The 20,414-nt window shown below is 32.9% G+C and overlaps 1 protein-coding gene across 1 annotated transcript in view; it reads right to left on the reverse strand.

Annotated features, from left to right (window-relative positions):
* Nucleotides 1-16,230, reverse strand: part of LOC140048959 (uncharacterized) — a 36,542-nt gene extending 20,312 nt beyond the window's left edge. The window contains exons 1-7 of the mRNA XM_072093763.1: nucleotides 16,219-16,230; nucleotides 9,664-9,889; nucleotides 8,871-9,411; nucleotides 8,313-8,436; nucleotides 7,212-7,469; nucleotides 6,947-7,066; nucleotides 1,708-1,785 (exon numbers count right to left, since the gene is read on the reverse strand). Coding sequence (XP_071949864.1) covers nucleotides 1,708-1,785; nucleotides 6,947-7,066; nucleotides 7,212-7,469; nucleotides 8,313-8,436; nucleotides 8,871-9,411; nucleotides 9,664-9,865 — 1,323 coding nt within the window. The 5' untranslated portion in view covers nucleotides 9,866-9,889; nucleotides 16,219-16,230. The remainder of the gene's footprint in view (nucleotides 1-1,707; nucleotides 1,786-6,946; nucleotides 7,067-7,211; nucleotides 7,470-8,312; nucleotides 8,437-8,870; nucleotides 9,412-9,663; nucleotides 9,890-16,218) is intronic.
* Between the last annotated feature and the right edge of the window lie 4,184 nt (nucleotides 16,231-20,414).

The following is a 20,414-nucleotide window of genomic DNA, read 5'->3' on the forward strand; positions in this document are numbered from 1 at the left end:
CCTTAAACAATTGAGGTCCCTGGTTCAATTCCTGCTGAGGATCTTTTTTTTTTCATCATCCTTATTTTTTTTTCTATTTTATTATTTTTTACTATTAATAATATTTTATAAAGTTACGTTAACACTGCTTAGTACTAGATCGCCGGCTTTTGAAACTGTCTCCTATCTTTTAACACTAGTAAGTCTGAAAATAATAATAAGTGGTCCAGAATTGGGATCCTGGTCCGGATTGCCTCCAAAATTTAATGAAGTGATCCTTGATCACATATCTATCTGTGATTTTAATTTGGTAAAGATCTGCTAACAAACAAACAGACAAATAAAAGCACTTAAAAACTGAGTGAAGTACTTGGAAAAAAATATTCACAGAGAGGGAGCATGTTTGTAGATACATTTTTTTGCATTAGGTATTACCTTTACATGGTTTAAATCCTGCTGGGGTTTATAATTTTTTTAAATAACGTTTAATACAAACAAACTCCTGTATTGCAACAATGACCTTTCTGAATTCAAGATTGACCAGAACAATGGTCGAGGATAGCTTGAAGCTGTGCTGATTTGCCTTAACCCATGGAGTAAGCTTAACCGCTCGGCCAGTCGACTAATATTTTTGTCCATGTCAAAGAATATGTCCATGTTAAAAGAATACAGAAGGCGTGCTATTTAATATTATGAAAGATAAGCTTTTGACCAATACTGTATATTAATTTTCCTGAAAAAATCCTGAAATAAAAAATAACACATGCTGGTACTAAAAAACTAACTACCAAAAAAAAAAACAAAAACAATAGTTTAATTTGAATAACAATAGAACGGCAAAAGCAAGCAGGTGAATTTGAGAGGAAATTGGTTTTTTTTTAAACTACTCGTATCAAAAAACCTGTACATTAAATCAAATTACGTTTTTAAATTACAAATCACAAATTATAACTCTTGCCTCTTGTACAAAAATGAGGTTTTTTGGACAAGTAGTTCTCGAGAAAATGCAAGTTCAGTTACTTTAAAACTGCTCGCCGGCTTTTTAAATTTGTCTCTTATCTTTTAACACTAGCCGGTCTGAAAATAATAACATTATTGTTATTTGTGAAGTTATTAATAAACCGATTTTCTTGAATTTCAGTGGTCTGTAAGTATACCTATCTACACTGAAAAAAAAAGAAAAAATTGCAGGCGCTATAGTGCTAACAAACATACAAACAAATAGAGTACTGAACAGTAAGAAACAGACTAAATACACGCAATCGACTACATAACCTCCTGCGGAAGAGGTAATAAAGATTAATATGTTTTAAAATCATCCTTAGGACTTCAAAGAGAAATACTGAATAACAGAATGAGGTTAGTAAAAAGGTTCATCTGGATCACTGTATAGTATTTTAAGTAAATTTTCTTTTGGATGATCCAAAGTCGAATAAAATTCGTAAACTTACGTTTTACTAAAGAGGAGGCCCCGACAATCCCATTTGGGAAAACCTGAACGATCTATAGATGGCGCTATACCATATACGAGATCTAATTAATCATGATCATGATTAAGCTGCGTCGTTGACCAGCGAAAGCTAGAGTAAAAAACGTAAGTTTACGAATTTTATTCGACTTTGGATCATCCAAAAGAAAATTTACTTAAAAGAATGAGGTTATATGAATTGTCTGTATCGAATTTTGAGCAATGAAATAAAACTTACAGTAGGCCTATTGTAATCTTACCTCTGAAAATTTTCCCTTCAAAATGGCTTCAAGTAGAAGCTCACAATGGGTCCTGTACTCTGTTAGAAATACATCCACCTAAAGAATATAATTTTAATTGGCGAGATGATTTGCAATACTCTTGACGTAACTGTATGCTTACTGAATACTCATTGTGAGTTTGGATTATGATAGTTATTTGTTACTAGTACTAGTTTGTTAATGTTTTACAGTTGTTACTTAACTGTTGTAATAGTTAATACTGTTGTAATAGTTAATACGGTTGTAATAGTTAATACTGTTGTAATAGTTAATACTGTTGTAATAGTTAATACTGTTGTAATAGTTAATACGGTTGTAATAGTTAATACTGTTGTAATAGTTAATACTGTTGTAATAGTTAATACTGTTGTAATAGTTAATACTGTTGTAATAGTTAATACGGTTGTAATAGTTAATACTGTTGTAATAGTTAATACTGTTGTAATAGTTAATACGGTTGTAATAGTTAATACGGTTGTAATAGTTAATACTGTTGTAATAGTTAATACGGTTGTAATAGTTAATACTGTTGTAATAGTTAATACTGTTGTAATAGTTAATACGGTTGTAATAGTTAATACGGTTGTAATAGTTAATACGGTTGTAATAGTTAATACTGTTGTAATAGTTAATACTGTTGTAATAGTTAATACTGTTGTAATAGTTAATACGGTTGTAATAGTTAATACTGTTGTAATAGTTAATACTGTTGTAATAGTTAATACTGTTGTAATAGTTAATACTGTTGTAATAGTTAATACTGTTGTAATAGTTAATACTGTTGTAATAGTTAATACGGTTGTAATAGTTAATACGGTTGTAATAGTTAATACTGTTGTAATAGTTAATACGGTTGTAATAGTTAATACTGTTGTAATAGTTAATACGGTTGTAATAGTTAATACGGTTGTAATAGTTAATACTGTTGTAATAGTTAATACTGTTGTAATAGTTAATACTGTTGTAATAGTTAATACGGTTGTAATAGTTAATACTGTTGTAATAGTTAATACGGTTGTAATAGTTAATACTGTTGTAATAGTTAATACGGTTGTAATAGTTAATACTGTTGTAATAGTTAATACGGTTGTAATAGTTAATACTGTTGTAATAGTTAATACTGTTGTAATAGTTAATACGGTTGTAATAGTTAATACGGTTGTAATAGTTAATACTGTTGTAATAGTTAATACGGTTGTAATAGTTAATACTGTTGTAATAGTTAATACGGTTGTAATAGTTAATACTGTTGTAATAGTTAATACTGTTGTAATAGTTAATACTGTTGTAATAGTTAATACTGTTGTAATAGTTAATACGGTTGTAATAGTTAATACTGTTGTAATAGTTAATACTGTTGTAATAGTTAATACTGTTGTAATAGTTAATACTGTTGTAATAGTTAATACTGTTGTAATAGTTAATACTGTTGTAATAGTTAATACTGTTGTAATAGTTAATACTGTTGTAATAGTTAATACTGTTGTAATAGTTAATACTGTTGTAATAGTTAATACGGTTGTAATAGTTAATACGGTTGTAATAGTTAATACGGTTGTAATAGTTAATACGGTTGTAATAGTTAATACGGTTGTAATAGTTAATACGGTTGTAATAGTTAATACGGTTGTAATAGTTAATACGGTTGTAATAGTTAATACTGTTGTAATAGTTAATACTGTTGTAATAGTTAATACGGTTGTAATAGTTAATACGGTTGTAATAGTTAATACGGTTGTAATAGTTAATACTGTTGTAATAGTTAATACGGTTGTAATAGTTAATACGGTTGTAATAGTTAATACGGTTGTAATAGTTAATACGGTTGTAATAGTTAATACGGTTGTAATAGTTAATACTGTTGTAATAGTTAATACTGTTGTAATAGTTAATACTGTTGTAATAGTTAATACTGTTGTAATAGTTAATACTGTTGTAATAGTTAATACTGTTGTAATAGTTAATACTGTTGTAATAGTTAATACGGTTGTAATAGTTAATACTGTTGTAATAGTTAATACGGCTGTAATAGTTAATACGGCTGTAATAGTTAATACGGTTGTAATAGTTAATACTGTTGTAATAGTTAATACTGTTGTAATAGTTAATACTGTTGTAATAGTTAATACTGTTGTAATAGTTAATACGGTTGTAATAGTTAATACGGTTGTAATAGTTAATACGGTTGTAATAGTTAATACTGTTGTAATAGTTAATACTGTTGTAATAGTTAATACTGTTGTAATAGTTAATACTGTTGTAATAGTTAATACTGTTGTAATAGTTAATACTGTTGTAATAGTTAATACTGTTGTAATAGTTAATACTGTTGTAATAGTTAATACTGTTGTAATAGTTAATACGGTTGTAATAGTTAATACTGTTGTAATAGTTAATACGGTTGTAATAGTTAATACTGTTGTAATAGTTAATACGGTTGTAATAGTTAATACTGTTGTAATAGTTAATACTGTTGTAATAGTTAATACTGTTGTAATAGTTAATACTGTTGTAATAGTTAATACGGTTGTAATAGTTAATACGGTTGTAATAGTTAATACTGTTGTAATAGTTAATACGGTTGTAATAGTTAATACTGTTGTAATAGTTAATACTGTTGTAATAGTTAATACTGTTGTAATAGTTAATACTGTTGTAATAGTTAATACTGTTGTAATAGTTAATACTGTTGTAATAGTTAATACTGTTGTAATAGTTAATACTGTTGTAATAGTTAATACTGTTGTAATAGTTAATACTGTTGTAATAGTTAATACGGTTGTAATAGTTAATACTGTTGTAATAGTTAATACGGTTGTAATAGTTAATACTGTTGTAATAGTTAATACTGTTGTAATAGTTAATACTGTTGTAATAGTTAATACTGTTGTAATAGTTAATACTGTTGTAATAGTTAATACTGTTGTAATAGTTAATACGGTTGTAATAGTTAATACGGTTGTAATAGTTAATACGGTTGTAATAGTTAATACGGTTGTAATAGTTAATACTGTTGTAATAGTTAATACTGTTGTAATAGTTAATACTGTTGTAATAGTTAATACTGTTGTAATAGTTAATACGGTTGTAATAGTTAATACTGTTGTAATAGTTAATACGGTTGTAATAGTTAATACTGTTGTAATAGTTAATACTGTTGTAATAGTTAATACGGTTGTAATAGTTAATACGGTTGTAATAGTTAATACTGTTGTAATAGTTAATACTGTTGTAATAGTTAATACGGTTGTAATAGTTAATACTGTTGTAATAGTTAATACTGTTGTAATAGTTAATACTGTTGTAATAGTTAATACGGTTGTAATAGTTAATACGGTTGTAATAGTTAATACTGTTGTAATAGTTAATACTGTTGTAATAGTTAATACGGTTGTAATAGTTAATACGGTTGTAATAGTTAATACTGTTGTAATAGTTAATACGGTTGTAATAGTTAATACTGTTGTAATAGTTAATACTGTTGTAATAGTTAATACGGTTGTAATAGTTAATACGGTTGTAATAGTTAATACGGTTGTAATAGTTAATACGGTTGTAATAGTTAATACTGTTGTAATAGTTAATACGGTTGTAATAGTTAATACGGTTGTAATAGTTAATACTGTTGTAATAGTTAATACGGTTGTAATAGTTAATACTGTTGTAATAGTTAATACTGTTGTAATAGTTAATACTGTTGTAATAGTTAATACGGTTGTAATAGTTAATACGGTTGTAATAGTTAATACGGTTGTAATAGTTAATACGGTTGTAATAGTTAATACGGTTGTAATAGTTAATACTGTTGTAATAGTTAATACTGTTGTAATAGTTAATACTGTTGTAATAGTTAATACGGTTGTAATAGTTAATACTGTTGTAATAGTTAATACGGTTGTAATAGTTAATACGGTTGTAATAGTTAATACGGTTGTAATAGTTAATACGGTTGTAATAGTTAATACGGTTGTAATAGTTAATACTGTTGTAATAGTTAATACGGTTGTAATAGTTAATACTGTTGTAATAGTTAATACTGTTGTAATAGTTAATACTGTTGTAATAGTTAATACGGTTGTAATAGTTAATACGGTTGTAATAGTTAATACGGTTGTAATAGTTAATACTGTTGTAATAGTTAATACGGTTGTAATAGTTAATACTGTTGTAATAGTTAATACTGTTGTAATAGTTAATACTGTTGTAATAGTTAATACGGTTGTAATAGTTAATACTGTTGTAATAGTTAATACTGTTGTAATAGTTAATACTGTTGTAATAGTTAATACGGTTGTAATAGTTAATACGGTTGTAATAGTTAATACGGTTGTAATAGTTAATACTGTTGTAATAGTTAATACTGTTGTAATAGTTAATACGGTTGTAATAGTTAATACTGTTGTAATAGTTAATACGGTTGTAATAGTTAATACTGTTGTAATAGTTAATACTGTTGTAATAGTTAATACTGTTGTAATAGTTAATACGGTTGTAATAGTTAATACGGTTGTAATAGTTAATACGGTTGTAATAGTTAATACGGTTGTAATAGTTAATACTGTTGTAATAGTTAATACGGTTGTAATAGTTAATACGGTTGTAATAGTTAATACTGTTGTAATAGTTAATACGGTTGTAATAGTTAATACTGTTGTAATAGTTAATACTGTTGTAATAGTTAATACTGTTGTAATAGTTAATACGGTTGTAATAGTTAATACGGTTGTAATAGTTAATACGGTTGTAATAGTTAATACTGTTGTAATAGTTAATACGGTTGTAATAGTTAATACTGTTGTAATAGTTAATACTGTTGTAATAGTTAATACTGTTGTAATAGTTAATACGGTTGTAATAGTTAATACTGTTGTAATAGTTAATACGGTTGTAATAGTTAATACGGTTGTAATAGTTAATACGGTTGTAATAGTTAATACGGTTGTAATAGTTAATACTGTTGTTTCAGATATTGTTGTTGTTATTAATGTTGTTAGTTATTACAGTTCCTACAGTTATCACTGTTGTCTAGTACGGTTGTTACAGTTACTACTGTTATTTCAGTTATTACTGTTGTTACAGTTATATATGGCCTACATGAAAAAAGCATTCCCAATAACTAATAAATATACTGTACAGTATAATCTAGAATAAAATTCAATACAATCCCAAATCCAGTTGTGCCATTATGTATATAAAGAATTGAAACATGATTTAATACCTGATGTATATTTGCATTGAAAGGCAGCGATTTCAGCATGTATGCTTTAGGAAATTGAGGAAGCAAGGCTAGACCTAAGGCAGTGACTGGTGACAGACCACGATCAACTGCTGCCAAATCCTATTAATAAAAAATATTGTAACTGCATGAAATACTGTACATTGTAAAAAAAGGAATCAGATTTTCACTATGACATGGTGCATTGCTTGAAAATAAGATTTGTTAACCTACAAAAAAATGCTAAATAAATACTGACGATACTAACTAAAGGTGAGCTTATTGTGGCAGCATGTATTGCCTCAGACTGGTTTGGATTTTCTAACTGAACTTTAGGCTTAATGATTACTTCCACTTTGCTTGGTACAGTCCAACGTTTTGACATTTTTGGTTCAGGTGTAAAATGCTCTTTGCTGTGGCTAAGGCTTGAAGTTGGCTTCACTCGGATGCCATAATAGTGGTACTTTGATTGGCCTCGAATACCTAAACGTCGTGTTTTAAGGTTGATAAAAATTTGCCGGATGAGCTGTTAAAAAAAAAAAAAGGTTTACATTCTGTAACAAAGCATTCCTTATAATTCCACTGTTAGTCTAGGCACAAAAATCTGAAAAAATGAGTTAGGGGGAGTGGAATGTTAGAGGCTGTCAACATGGCCAGATATCCTAATTAATCACTGATCACTCTAAGCCCTGTTGACACTTAATTATTTGCCTTGTTTAGAAATTGTGGCCATTAAAATGGCCACCAATTTTATATAAAATGTGTAAAAAATGAGAATCTAAATTAGGTATACTAGATGGTACGCTTGCTTACCATCTAGGTCGTGTCCACAGATGGTTCTCGAATACTCAGCGTGAAAAAACTGGTGATTTTAACTCATTTAGACAAACCCAATTTGTGTTTTGTTTGTAATATTAGGGTTGAGGGATGGGGAAGAGGATGGGTACAAAGATAAACAATTTTTTAATATATTCTTTATCCACTCAGTAACAAAATATTTGTTTCATGTTTTATAGGCCTATAAATAATACAGTATACCACCAAATACAGTAAAACATTTGCGATTTAATTCTTTCTTAAAACTGTCACTTTGATGGTCGATTGAAATAGTAAAGTACATGTAAACTACTTAAAAAATTGTAAAACATTCAGCGTATTTCCAAAATGTAGCCTATAATAAAGTTTCAATATTTAATTAATTTTAGGATATCTGGCTATGTTGGCAGCCTCTAACATTCCACTCCCACTACCTTGATTTCTAAGCATCTTTTCAGATTTTTGTCCTAGTCTATAGCACATTCTATTGCAGATTTGTAATTTTATTATAGTCAGACAAAATTATCTTTTTTTTGCAAAGAATGTGTTTTACCTTTCCAAATGTTGCAGGATTAATAGGTTCAAAATTATTAGAAGAACAGAACTCTGTGTACTGGTCATAAACAACACACCTAGGAACACTGTATCCTTCACATGTCTCATAGTTTTCAATTAACCTGGTAAAAATGTCATTTTATTGTATCTTTTAATAGTGAACAAAATGTGAATGTTTGTTAAACATAATACTATCCCCGGTCAGCTGTATGTTGTTGGTGACAATCAGTGGAAGATCCAATCTTAAAATTAACCTAATGTTCTATCTTTTGCATTTTATTTGTAAATTGAATGTGACCATGCTGTTCTGTTGAATTGAAATACAGGTATCAATCCATATAATTTCTACTTCAAAAAATATCTACTATTAACCAAGAATGTATTTACATTAAGACTCTCTACACAGCAAGACTTGCAGATGCTAAAAATAGTGCTGTTCTAGTGAGAGTTAGGTATGGGCCTACACTAATACTGCTACTTAATAATTTAAACCTAACATTATATTAATTATGATGATACTATACTCACATCACACTGGTATATTATAAGTACTAACCATTGTAGTGTTAAAACTGTTTGGAATTTAGTTGATTTAGAAGATGAAATTGAATTCAGGGAAGATGATGGTATATCACCCATTGCACCGGTGGTGGCCTCGAATCCTGTGGTAGTAGTATTCCACATTGCAGTAGACGTATTCCACATCTCAGTGTTTCCCATTCTAGTAGTTGTATCTCCCATTCCAGCTGAGTCCAACATGCCAATCATACCTGTTCCCATTCCAAATGCAGAATTCCACATTCCAGTAGTACAATTCCAAGAATCTGCCTTAGTGGTTTTCATTCCACTACCAGTTTCCCACATTTCAACGGCAGTGTTCTCAGGTTCTGGTGTAAATTCTCCAATTGTAAAGGGCTCTCCTTTTCCAGCTGTTGCGGCTCTTGTATCATTGTCTGTGGTTCTCATTGTACTTGGAGATATGACTTCTTTTATTACATTTCTTTCTTCTTTCATTTTAGTGGAAGTCTTCATTGTAGCTGAATTATTAGCATTTTCAGCAACAGGATGACAAATTTGAGAAACAGTTGTTCCTACATCTGTGGAGAAAGACATGATACATGTACTGTACTGTATGTGCATGTCCATTAAAAACATTAACCCAGTAAAGTAGTTTTATCCATTGAGATTATATTATTATACTGTGGTGTACTTCTGAGTCAAACTGAAAAGGTTTAACACATTATATAGTAGTTTCAGATGTTGGTCATTCCACATCCAAAAAAGGAAAACTGTTTATTACATTCTGCCCATATTCACACAATATGTTGCGCATGGCCCAACTTACCTACCTGTGTGCATTTGTACTTGTGGTATGCCAACATAAGGATAATGTTGTGAAACAGCAATAGGCTTGCCTAGAAAAATATCACTATCTTTCATCTGTGGTACAATTTGTTGAATATGGCCTTGTTGTGACTGATTCTGAGAAGGGAAAACAGGATACATTTGGGGTTGTTGTCCATATCCATAATTGACTTGATTTGGCCACATTGTATCCTCCAATGCAAAATTACACTATTGAAAGAAAATAGAAAAATGTTTATAAATACAAGAAACTAATACAAAATTTTAGCAACCATGTAGAGAATTTTTGGTTTGGGTTTTCTCTGCTAGGCCTACGGGGGCCTAGGGTGTAAATTATGACAGTTGGTGGCTTCAGGTTTGCTTCAATAGAGTCTAAATTTGCAATATTTCACTTGGCTCTGCCGTATTGAATAGAACAGAACTATCTTTATTAAATTTATTTCCTAGTGACTAGGATTGGACAAATGTTTTTAGTCGCGTGGAAGCGACTCTATAGTTCACTAAGTCGGTCAGTCGGTCTGTCTGTCTGTCTGTCGGTCTGTCTGTCTGTCTGTCGGTCCGGTATCACTATGCGTTTTATCGCTTTATGACCTTATCTTGATATCAGTTTAATCTAGCTAAGTAAATTTTTCACAGAATATTCCTTATGGCCAGGAATCGATGTGGTTATGTTTTCACGGTGCGCAATAAAAAATTACGCGGTCTACGCACGATTTAACGAAATCACGTTTGTAATCATATCTTAACAACCATGAATCACAATTAAATAAAATTTGGTACTCATAAATTTCAGGGCATAAATCATCATATGGCAATACAATTACGTGCGTAGCGCATGTAACGCATGCGTACGCGCGCTTAAAATTTTCAAAATTTATTTTCGATGAAATAAGAGTACGTTTCAGGCAATTTTAAGCGTTTACAAAATTGCCATGAGTGCGCAGATTTTTGCGCGCGCACTGCGCGTTAAATGTTATTGCGCACACTTTTTGCCCGATTTCTGTTTTCTTGAATTACTTTTCAACTCGAAATTACGTTATACGAGCATGTCAAATGTGACAGGCTACGCACGTGTAAATTAAAAAAATATAAATGTTTTTAAACATTTCAACATTTTTAAACATGTTCAGTAATTTCGGTCAGTATAGTTCACTATGTCGGTCGGTCCGTCTGTCTGTCGGTCTGTTTGTCTGTCGGTCCGGTATCACTATGCATTGTAGCACGCGACTTAATGGCTGTTGGCCTTGTTTTTTATAAAATAAATATTGTTATTATTATTTAGGCCTGTGTTGAAAATTGAATGTTCTTTATGGAAAACCTGAAGCGCTGTGCCATATATTTAATATTTTTTTTTAATTATTTAAATGGCAGCCAACAAAAAGTTACTATTGAGGGTTGCTGAATGTCTGGTTGCTGAATGTCTTGATGTGTTGTCTGGAGACCCTCAGGGTTCTATTTCTGGTCTACTAATCTATTGAGGGTTGTTCATCTGAATGGCTTGATGTATAGTCTGAAGACCCTTAGGGTTCTATTTCTGGTCTACTAATCTATTGAGGGTTGTTCATCTGAATGGCTTGATGTATAGTCTGGAGACCCTTAGGGTTCTATTTCTGGTCTACTATTGAGGGTTGTTCATCTGAATGGCTTGATGTATAGTCTGGAGACCCTTAGGGTTCTATTTCTGGTCTACTATTGAGGGTTGTTCATCTGAATGTCTTGATGTATAGTCTGGAGACCCTTAGGGTTCTATTTCTGGTCTACTATTGAGGGTTGTTCATCTGAATGTCTTGATGTATTGTCTGAAGACCCTTAGGGTTCTATTTCTGGTCTACTACTATTGAGGGTTGTTCATCTGAATGGCTTGATGTATAGTCTGGAGACCCTTAGGGTTCTATTTCTGGTCTACTATTGAGGGTTGTTCATCTGAATGGCTTGATGTATAGTCTGGAGACCCTTAGGGTTCTATTTCTGGTCTACTACTATTGAGGGTTGTTCATCTGAATGGCTTGATGTGTTGTCTGGAGACCCTCAGGGTTCTATTTCTGGTCTACTAATCTATTGAGGGTTGTTCATCTGAATGGCTTGATGTATAGTCTGCAGAGACCCTTAGGGTTCTATTTCTGGTCTACTACTATTGAGGGTTGTTCATCTGAATGGCTTGATGTATTGTCTGGAGACCCTCAGGGTTCTATTTCTGGTCTACTATTGAGGGTTGCTGAATGTCTTGATGTGTTGTCTGGAGACCCTCAGGGTTCTATTTCTGGTCTACTATTGAGGGTTGCTGAATGTCTTGATGTATTGTCTGGAGACCCTAGGGGTTCTATTTCTGGTCTACTACTATTGAGGGTTGTTCATCTGAATGGCTTGATGTATAGTCTGGAGACCCTTAGGGTTCTATTTCTGGTCTACTATTGAGGGTTGTTCATCTGAATGGCTTGATGTATAGTCTGGAGACCCTTAGGGTTCTATTTCTGGTCTACTACTATTGAGGGTTGTTCATCTGAATGGCTTGATGTATTGTCTGGAGACCCTCAGGGTTCTATTTCTGGTCTACTATTGAGGGTTGCTGAATGTCTTGATGTGTTGTCTGGAGACCCTCAGGGTTCTATTTCTGGTCTACTATTGAGGGTTGTTCATCTGAATGTCTTGATGTATAGTCTGGAGACCCTTAGGGTTCTATTTCTGGTCTACTATTGAGGGTTGTTCATCTGAATGTCTTGATGTATTGTCTGAAGACCCTTAGGGTTCTATTTCTGGTCTACTATTGAGGGTTGTTCATCTGAATGTCTTGATGTATTGTCTGGAGACTCTCAGGGTTCTATTTCTGGTCTAATATTGAGGGTTGTTCATCTGAATGGCTTTGGTCTCACAAGCAGTTTATATAATGGTAGAAACATATATAATATATAAAAGTTTCCTTAGTGCATTCAATCACCGAGGTAGCTTTTTCTGCAGCTTTATTAACATGGACTGTTGATTTCAGGTTTGTATTTTTGTATTTTGTATTATTATTTGTCCTCAGTGAGGAAATTCGGATTAGGCCCTCCACGGACCCACGGCAGCCAGCAGTGCAGCGCCTACCAGATTAGGCAATGAGAGTAAAGCATCTTGCCTAAGGATGCAATTAGTATGGTACAGATAACCTCGAACCCATGCCTATCACATGCTAGTCCGATATTACCATTACACCATCACTCTCCAGTATATACAGCACCCGCCACGATTTCTAGACGGTCTCCCATCCAGAACGCAACCGGGCCCAACGTTGCTTAACTTCGGTGATCTGACGAGAACCGGTGTTTCAACGCAGTATGGCCGTAGGTTGCAGTCGGCCGTATTTTGAAAATAAGGAGATAATGTATGTTGATCTCGGGAGTGGGGGAGGATGGACTGTTTTTGAGTTCAAACAAATTTGTTTATTCGTACTTTTCTATTATTTTGCTATGAGGTGCTGATCGGAAAAGTTGGGGGTGGGTTACTATTTTCAGGTGCCTAATTTAAGATTAGTAATAGTAACCCACTACTCTAATAGTAACCCCCCTCCTAAATAGTAACCCACTCAAAAAAAACAATTAAAGAATAATAACCCAGGGTTTCAATTAGAAGATTTACGGTATATAAGCATTGAGCACTGTCAAAAAACGATGGTGATGAAAAACATGAGCAGTGTGTTATTTTTGTTTTTTACCCTCGGTTGGTGACGATTGCCATCTCTGCAAGATGGCTTTAGTAGCCATTGTAGTGGATTATAAAATAAATTATAGCTAGGTCTAGCCTAACCTACTTTCTTGTTGGTATGAGGGGTCCGTTAACAAGACTGACAATAAATACTGTGTAGACATTGTTATATTAAAAAGATAACTGTAAATGATAATATTATTTGAATTTGGGGGTGATAATAAAACAAACTGGCTGCATCTATGCCTAGATACAATCTCACGACTATATCTACACCTATGGCTTTTGACCAAAGGCCTATAGTACTAGGGATAACGATGTAAAATTAAAAGTTAATATTTAAAAAAAATTATACATTGCCTGTTAGTATTTTGTATCAATATTATAATAAAAAAAAGAATTATGAAAATCTGACTTGTACAGTAGTTTTCAAAATATAGGGTTTCAAACATTGCCAAAAATGATTGTTTTTAGCCACACAAACGACGTAAACAAGTTGCGCCCTACGCCATTTTTCAAGAATAAAATTATGGTTTTTAGTAATATACAGTATTTTATCATCATTTTAAAATTCAATAAAATATGATAGGCCTACTACTTGTTTAGAGTGTTTATTTAACCTCATTCGAAGAATTTCAATACATTAGTCCTGAGAGATGTGACTTCACGGCACACGTCACAAGAAAATTCTTCCGCTTTGTGTTAATTCGCGTCAACCAATCAAAGGGTGAGAATCCAAAATCATTCAACCCTGCGAAGCGGTCGAAGGTTTGATTGGCTTACGATGACATCATACCACAAAATGGTGTTTTTGTAGTTGAGCCCATTGGAATTTTCCAAAAATTATTTAAAAAACGGATATTATTCATGTTATATATGAAATATATTCAAATTATAAAGGCCTCATATCAGGATAAACTGTTTTTTTAGCACTTATTATTAATTAATATTTCTTAGTAACAAGCATATGGTATGTGGAACTATATTATCCTGGTGTAGGAATAAAAAACATTTTGAGGTCATAAGAGGCTCAACTACAAAAATAAGTTTGAAAATGGTATAAGAACGACTTGAATATATTGAATAAATTCATCTGGTTCCAAATAATATTTTTGTGGATTTTTACTTTAATGTTAAACCAAGACAACGAAAAGGAATAAAATTACCTTCGTGACGTTTCGCTGACAATCTGTCAGCTGCTTCAGACTAATGCCTGGGTTGGAATGGTCTGGTTTTTTGTAAGTGACGCTGAACAGCGCCACCAGCCGTCTGGTTGGTATTGACGGTAGAGCGTCTCCGCTAATAGAAATTCTTCGTCCAAGGTTTTACATAAGTCAGCCATAACTGACCACGCTATAGGGAATGACCATATTCCAAATTGGAATGCGAGAGTTATTGAAAAAGAAGCACAGACAGACAAAAGAAAGATAAAAGAATCTATCTGCATAAGAAAAAGACCACATAATATCAACAGAGACATTGGTGGGTATGACCTCCCACATACATATGATAGTTTGCTGGAAAAAGTTGAAGCAGGAGGGGGCCAGCGGAGACGCTCTACCGTCAATACCAACCAGACGGCTGGTGGCGCTGTTCAGCGTCACTTACAAAAAACCAGACCATTCCAACCCAGGCATTAGTCTGAAGCAGCTGACAGATTGTCAGCGAAACGTCACGAAGGTAATTTTATTCCTTTTCGTTGTCTTGGTTTAACATAAAAGTAAAAATCCACAAAAAAAGACTTGAATATAGTTTTTTCCCATGGACAGTGAAACATTGGAATGAATTACCACCGGGATTACCACACAACATTGGACTTATTGAATCTGCACAACAATCTGTTAAAATGTCTCAATTTAAAAGTGGACTTAAAAAACACTTCGGATAATGGACAATGAAATCACCACAACCCACAATCAACCCAGTCATATCAACAACTAAAGGTCAGGTCATAAACTCTAGTGTGATGCAGTTTTCCTGCTTTATTGCAGTAAAATGATCCAAATCCAGGTTATTGAGCCGTTCGAGGGTTTCGTAAACAACAGCTATACACGCTAACCTAGACGATAATGATCTTTTTCTAAACCACATTATTCACATTTTTGGTTGAGTGAAATAAATATTTACTCAAAAGAATATTTTCATAATTAATTGATTTTCAGAATAATGATCTAAAAAAAATGTTTACCAATGTAGAAAAACACAGCGCCAATGGATGACATTAAAACATTATTGCGTGCATAGTAATGCTCTCGGTATCCCTACTACTAGGATACTACTAAGCCCAGTTTTAGTAGTAGGCCCTAGCTAGCTAGGCCACTCTGCTGGGCTCTTGTCTTGTAGTAAGCTATATAGCCTAGGCCTATAGGCCTATCCTAGTTCGGATAGCCTAGCTAGGCCTAGGTAGTATAAATTATAAGTAGACAAGAAGGAAGGGCCTACCTATATTAATAATGCTACCTACTCTACTAGCCTAGCCTACTACTAGTACTACTGTAGGCCTTATTTTTAGGCTAGAGAGAGAGCTAATTTTTTTAGTGCCTATATGTCTATATGACGGGTTTCGCCTAGGCTAGGCCTAAAGGCCTTTTACTTTAGCTACTAACAAGGTCTAGCCTGAGTAGTAGAGGGCCTAACTAACTAGGGCCTAGGCTAGGCCTACCTAGGCCTAGGCTAGGCCTATGCCTAGCCTATACTAGCTACTACTAGGCTAGGCCTAGGCTAGGCCTAACCTAGCCTAGCCTGGCCCGTGTCTAGGCTAGGCCTAGGCCTACGTATAGCCTAGCTTAGGGCCTACACTCGGTTCAGTAGGCTTACCTACCACCTAGGCCTACTAGGCCAATGTTGTTGGCTATGCCTACTTCTAATTTTTTATTCTTGTTTTTAGACAGAGTCGGCCAAGATCGAGGTGGTGAGGCTTTGAAACAGAAAAGGCGCCACTCTTGTAGTTGTACTATTATTATAGGCCAACTACGCGATAACTTTGTTAGAAAGTTTATGGCGCCCTCTATTTTTGTTAACTCTGAAAACTTTATTGAGCATGTGTTGTGCTACAACTTAATTGTATATGTTTGTTTCTATCTTATATAAATTAATCAATCAATCAATCAGATTTATATAGCGCCAGTATCCATAATAATGTTCAAAGGCGCTTGACAAAGTTAAGCAGGAAATGCCTCTGTGTAAAAATGGGTTTTTAATCGATGTTTTCAGATGTCTTTATGTCGATTGACATTCTCTTGGAGTGTAATTGTGAACCCACAAATTTTTTCACCATTCTTTCAAATTACAATGACGTCTACTTTTCAAAGAAGAACACAAATTTAAAAATGTTCAAATTCGTAGTAATAATAATAATGTCCGTATCGTGGTCAATTCTGGACCATCGTTAGTGAATTTGTTAAAGGACACCCCTAGCATTTGTTGCGTTCAATGCGAACGTCAAGGAAGTCCCTTGATGAAGGTACTTCCGATACCGTAAGCGACATCGTTTTCATATTGATTATTATATTCATATTCATTTATTATCCAGAAAAATAAAACAATAATACAAAAAGCATAAATTACATAGAACAAAAACAAGCAGAGAAAAACGTAGGACACTATCCTGGCGGATTGTCACGGATTGTCAAAAAGCAAAAATATCGCTATAAAAGACTCTCCTGATAGTGCAAATTGAATTTATTTTATTTAAATGACAGTTTTCCGTTTCTATTTTGATAGACACGTGCGAACTGAGACTGAGAGTGCGTCGGACTGTCGCCCAAGGAGGTATAAAACTTATATGAATCTCTTGAGCAACGAAATAGCTAAATTACCTCAACACACTCCACTGCGACATGAATACCACTTATTTCGCATCGTGATATTCTACAAAATACTTGATTTTCATGTTCCCACCTATATCTCGGCTATTATAAATCGGATTCTTTTGGATAGTAGCTCAAAATAAACTGTAGATAATACTGAACATTATGATATATGTTTGAAATTGTAAAGTTACAAAAAGTATGTGTCATTTTACGTTTTAAAACTCACCATCCATTGCCCGCTGACAGTGTGAGTTCAATTTTTTAGCTATTTTCACCACAGTGTTTTATTTGCAATTTAAGATCACTTGTATGTCATCAATCATTTTGGATAATTTCTTAAAAGAAAGCTGAATCTTCAGATTCCTTACATACTTTTCTTATGAGCATTGGCTTAAAACAGACTGTGTCAAATAACAAAATCTATTTTGAAAAAAATATAAAAAATTCTCAAAAACGCGGCACAATTCAAATAGGGTTTGCCTGTGTTCACTTGACAGACCGTTGGATTGTAGCTAAGTTTGGAGTTAATTTTTCATTATATAATTGTAAATAGCATTTGAATTTTTATATCATTCTAATGTTTGATATATAAGGAACAATTATTAGGTGTTGTTTAGTTCTATATGTCGTGTTTTATATTCACAATAACCAAATTAAGATACCTATGTTTGAATGCTAGCGAGCTGGGATCTACCATTTATCACTCGGGTAATGGTTATGTTTATCTTTCTGTGACCTGTTTAATGCATAGATGGTAATTATTACAAAGAAAGAAAAGAGTGGTTCAAGTACCTGGAACTTGTACGAGAGCTGCTCAATTCACGAAAACCTACCCACAAAAATTAAATTCAAATTCTGCAAATTCATCACTTATATTTTGTTTGCTAAATGCTCGTTCATTGCGTAACAAAAGTGATGAATTCACAGACTTTGTTGTCAGTAATGACATTGATATCGTGTCTGTGTCTGAAACATGGCTTCGACCTGATGACAACCTCTCCATTGGAAACATAACTCCACTAGGATATTGTTTTAAACATGTTCCTAGATTGGATAAAATCGGTGGAGGGGTTGGAATTTTATTTAAATCTAGTCTAAGTGTTGATATGAAAAGTTATGTTAATGTTTATTCTTCATTTCAATCAATACATTTACAGTTTACATTAAGTTAAAAAACAATTTATATTGTATGCATCTATAGACCACCGAGTTTGTCTGTCACCGACTTTCTAAATGAATTTGAAAATATGATTTTTGATTATCTCATTATTCCATCAGAAGTAATTTTTTGTGGCTATTTTAATATCCACATTGATAAAAATGAGAATATCGCTGCAAATAAATTTAATCGTCTATTGCAGTCTTTCAATCTTATACAGCATGTAAATGAACCTACGCATGATGGTGGTCATTGTCTTGATCTCATTATTACTAGAGATGTTTCTCTGATCTCGGGGATCACCGTAAAACCGGGTATCTCTGATCATTTTTCTATACTTTGTAGTCTCGACTTCAAGAAACCACCTCTTCCTAAATCTAAAATTAAAATCCGAAATATAAACAGTATTGATACAACAATATTTTCAAATGACATACAAGCTCGGTTGTCTGATATGCATGATGGTACTTTGCAAGAAAATATTGAAAGATATATACTGTTCTTTAAGAGAAGTTATGGATAAACACGCACCTTTAAAAACAAAATGTATCAAACTAAATTCTTCAAAACCGTGGTATACTGAGGAAATTAGATCTGCGAGAAAACTCCGTCGCGTATTTGAGAGAAAATGGATGAAATCAAAAAATACCTTAGATAGACAGAAATATTGCTCAGGTGATCAGAAGAAGCTGTTTAAAGTTGTAAACAATCTTTTACACCGTTCTAAATCGTCGGTGCTTCCATTTTCTCACTCAGATGAGTTGCTTGCAGAAAGATTTTCCGTATTTTTAAAAAATAAAATTGTTAATATTCGTAAACTTCTTGTTAAAGATAGTGCTGGAAGTTTGTCTCATTACTTTAACAACGACGTATGCTGTGAAAATTATAATTGTCCCTCCCTTTGTAAATTTGAACCTGCAAGTGAAAAAGAAATTTCTGAAATTGTCAAAAACTCGCCTGCTAAATCTTGCAGTCTTGATCCAGTTCCTACTCTGTTAATTAAGAGAAATGCTGTTGTTTTTGTTCCACTAATTACACGTGTCGTTAATCTGTCTTTGGAAACTGGGGTTTTCCCAGATATTTGTAAAATCTCGCACATACGTCCTCAATTAAAGAAATCGGGTCTTGATCCTGAAAAGCTATCCAATTACAGACCAGTATCAAATCTGTGTTTTCTTGGAAAAGTAATTGAAAAAGTGGTATCTAAACGTATACTATCACATGTAAAGGATAATTCTTTACTTGATCCGTTTCAATCAACGTATAAAGCACATCACAGTACTGAAACTGCACTGCTGCGCGTTAGCAATGATATACTTCGTGGGATGGATGTTGGAAAAGTAACTGCTTTAATTTTACTTGATTTGAGTGCTGCGTTTGATACGGTAGATCATAGTATTCTGATTGAGAGGTTGCATGCTTCTATTGTGTTGAGGGTTGTGCACTAAGATGGTGTCAATCATACTTGGCATACAGACCTCAACACATTTGTATTAGAGAGGTAATCTCTCAACCTACCGCTTTTAATGTCTCTGTTCCGCAAGGATCTGTGTTAGGTCCACAATTGTTTACAATTTATGTATATTCTATTCGTGATATCATTAAGAAATATAATCTCGAATTTCAGAGATACATTTTTCAATTGATAATTCACTCTGTGTCATGGTAGGTTTAAACTATATATCTGAGTGTCATCAGCGTAAACATGATAGCTAAGATCTTAGCTATCATGTTTACGCTGATGACACTCAGATATATAGTTTAAACCTACCATGACACAGAGTGAATTATCAATTGAAAAATGTATCTCTGAAATTCGTGTCTGGATGATGGCCAAAAACTTTTTAAAACTTAATGATGATAAGACTGAGTACATTCTATTTGGTTCGCAACAACAATTAGAGAAAATTCCATCTAGGAGGGTTTCCATTGGTAACTTTTGTACTAAAAATACTACACAAGTTAGAAATCTTGGTGTAATTCTGGATTCTAATATGACAATGACGGCTCATATTTAAAAAATTACGTCTGCATCGTCATATCATTTAAGAAATATTCGAGGCATTAGAAAATACTTAAATCGTGC

This window comes from Antedon mediterranea, chromosome 5, assembly GCF_964355755.1.
Source record: "Antedon mediterranea chromosome 5, ecAntMedi1.1, whole genome shotgun sequence".
Classification (NCBI taxonomy): Eukaryota; Metazoa; Echinodermata; class Crinoidea; order Comatulida; family Antedonidae; genus Antedon; species Antedon mediterranea.